This window comes from Colobus angolensis, unplaced genomic scaffold (genome assembly GCF_000951035.1).
Source record: "Colobus angolensis palliatus isolate OR3802 unplaced genomic scaffold, Cang.pa_1.0 Scaffold2, whole genome shotgun sequence".
Taxonomy (NCBI): Eukaryota; Metazoa; Chordata; class Mammalia; order Primates; family Cercopithecidae; genus Colobus; species Colobus angolensis.
Genome location: NW_012115154.1, coordinates 11153746 through 11156263, shown reverse-complemented (window position 1 = coordinate 11156263; position 2518 = coordinate 11153746). Strand labels below are relative to the sequence as shown.

General features: G+C 46.2%; 2 protein-coding genes and 2 gene segments (V, D, J or C); all 4 read right to left on the bottom strand.

The window, feature by feature from the left end:
* Window positions 1-794, bottom strand: part of LOC105511214 (putative trypsin-6) — a 5975-nt gene extending 5181 nt beyond the window's left edge. The window contains 1 exon segment of the mRNA XM_011941332.1: window positions 713-794. Within this exon segment, the coding sequence (XP_011796722.1) occupies window positions 713-794 (82 nt within the window).
* Window positions 1-2518, bottom strand: part of LOC105511219 — a 189834-nt gene that overhangs the window by 80078 nt on the left and 107238 nt on the right.
* LOC105511220 overlaps window positions 1-2518 on the bottom strand; it is a 136408-nt gene that overhangs the window by 70755 nt on the left and 63135 nt on the right.
* The window catches only part of LOC105511215 (putative trypsin-6), a 37594-nt gene that overhangs the window by 28564 nt on the left and 6512 nt on the right, over window positions 1-2518 (bottom strand). The gene's annotated exons all lie outside the window — the stretch shown is intronic.

Sequence of the window (2518 nt, the reverse complement as noted above, 5' to 3'; positions counted from 1 at the left end):
AAGGATCAGGAGTGGATTCACGGTGGTAGAAAGTGCCTGACTGGTGGTGGAGGAGCCATCTTTATACCTCCCGAGGATCGGGAGAGGAGGTGTCTGTGAGCTGAGGGTCACCACTCCTCCCAACCCAAACAAACCTAAAATTTTCCCCTTTCCAGGGTCTTGCATCAGCTCTGCTATGTTTGGCCACTCTGTGGGCTTGTGATTCACAGGTGATAAGGAAACTTGCCTTCTGAGAGGAGAGAGGGAGACCGGCTGTTTCCTGCAAGGATACTGGGATGGGGAAGATAGGGGAAGCCAAGACCGGGATCACACAGCTGGGTTTCTTAGGCCCGGGAGATGAGGGTTAGAAGGAGGGAGAATGGCCTGGCTGTTTAAGAATCCTTTTATCTACTGGGGATGTATTTAATGTACTTAAGGAAGGGCAAGCATTGGTAACAAGCTTGGCTTTTCAGTGTCCTGGATCCCCCAAGAGAGGAGGAAAGTCTTATCTAAGGCTCATTCCTGTGAAAATGAAGATGCTTCTCTCCAGTCAGGGTGCGGGCATGTCAAATCCAAGACTTTAGGAACAAGAATATCAACACTAACAGATAAGGAGAAGGGAGACTCTCATTCCACAGGATTCTGGGCTTCCAGATGGCTCTCCTTCCTACCAAGGCTTAAGGATGGGAAGTGTTGCAAAGAAGGAGGGGGCACACGTTATGTAGGAACTTACTCAGTGCATCTGGAGGATGGAAAACCAGTGGTGCACTCCTCCCCTTCTTCAATGTGAAGACATTTGTCTCTGTCATGTGCATCCTGTCATAGGATCTTTTCATGTAGCCTTACTGTTGCCCTGGCAACCTGCACTCAGGGTGATGCAAGATGACCCATTTGCTCGGGGTTGACAGCATGAACCAGAATGACATGGCCCCCAATCAGATGTCCGAGTTTAGACCATGGTAAATCTGGGTTACAATCTGATCTGAAAATGAGCAGTAGGTAGGGATTTGAGAACATGGTAAATGGTTCACATATTGGGTTCAACAACGAAGATGTGGAGGGCTGGTTCTAGAATGTCTTAGATGCAGTGAGATTATGCTGGGCTCAGTACAAAGTGAATCTTCCCAGAGAATATCCTGATTTGGGCCCTACGAAGGCTACTGAGACACAGTTGTGTAATTGACTGAGGCACAACTTGGCCAGAGCAGTGTGGAGTGGGAGATGCTGCCTCTGCTCAAGTCTAATGATGTAAGGAAAGAAGGAGCTTCCTTATGAGAATGGTTTCCCTTCTCAGCAACTCAGAGCTCAGGTTGGTGATGGGCAGGAGTGAGCAGAGTTCAAGTTTGAATTATTTGAAAGGTAGAAGAAGCAGGGATATTTTGGAGATGATAAACAATATGAGCAAAGCTCAGAAACTTGGTGGTGAAATTGGACATGCCAGGGGGATAGAGGGAGGAAGCAAATGGAAACCAGAAGGAGTTGGAAAAAATGCCAAAGTGGGGCCCATGGAGTAGAGAGGACACACAGAGTACCTTCGGGTTCAACTCCTGGCATGGCCACCGAGCCAGTTTCCCCACAGTCAGGAGACCCACTGCTCAGAGACCCCCTCTCCACCTCCTACCTCCTCTAATCATGGATGGGCTCATACCTAACACTGTTATATTTAGATGGTGCATGGTGCCTGACTGTTTTACAAGAATTTTCACAGAAGCAACAGTTGTGCATTGTTTTCATTTTTGATGAGTTTCACAGTTTAACTTCCCACAAACATGCAAATTATGATTTGTGCAGAGCAAAAGTATTTCCATTTATAAAGGAAGAGACTGAGATATAGAATGATTCTGTCTTTCCCAAGAATACAGATCTTGAGAGAGTTGATCATAAGGCCAACAAGCCATGGAGTGCATTGTGAAGTGTGGGAATTGCTGCAGGTGGCATCTAAAAGGAGATTTATTGAGGATCAAGACAGAGGTTCCCAGAGGACAAACTCTACATCTGATTCCTTCCTGGTGCCTTTCTTCCTGGCAGACAGAGACGATTGAATTCGTCTTCCTCCTGGCACCATGTCTCAGAGCCTTACCTTGCCACATTTCCAGACCCATCCAGGCCATGACTACCCTGTAGATGACATACCTTTCTGCTCACGAATAACTGGCCAAGGCTGAGGTAGCCTGGTTTTGGAGCATTGATAATATGGGCTTTTACTATGTTGTCCCTAAACATGTTGTTTCATTTTACCCCTTGTCATGGGGTCTTCACAGAACTCCTGCCTTAGCGGATAAGGAGAGACTCTTGCTCTAGCAAGTGTAGACACCAGTGTGTACTAAACAGGGATATGAGCCTTGGTAGAAGATGGAAAATTTGTTTGGAAATGGGGATTTTTAGATCAGTGCTTGTGACTCTGATTCTCTGTCTGAAAGGGAACACTCAAGAATATGAGGATTTCTGTATCTAGAGCTTGAAGACTAGCCTTCTCCAGAATTTTGTGCTCTTCCTTAAATGATCACAGTATAGTCTGAGGTCAGCTTTCTTCAAAAAA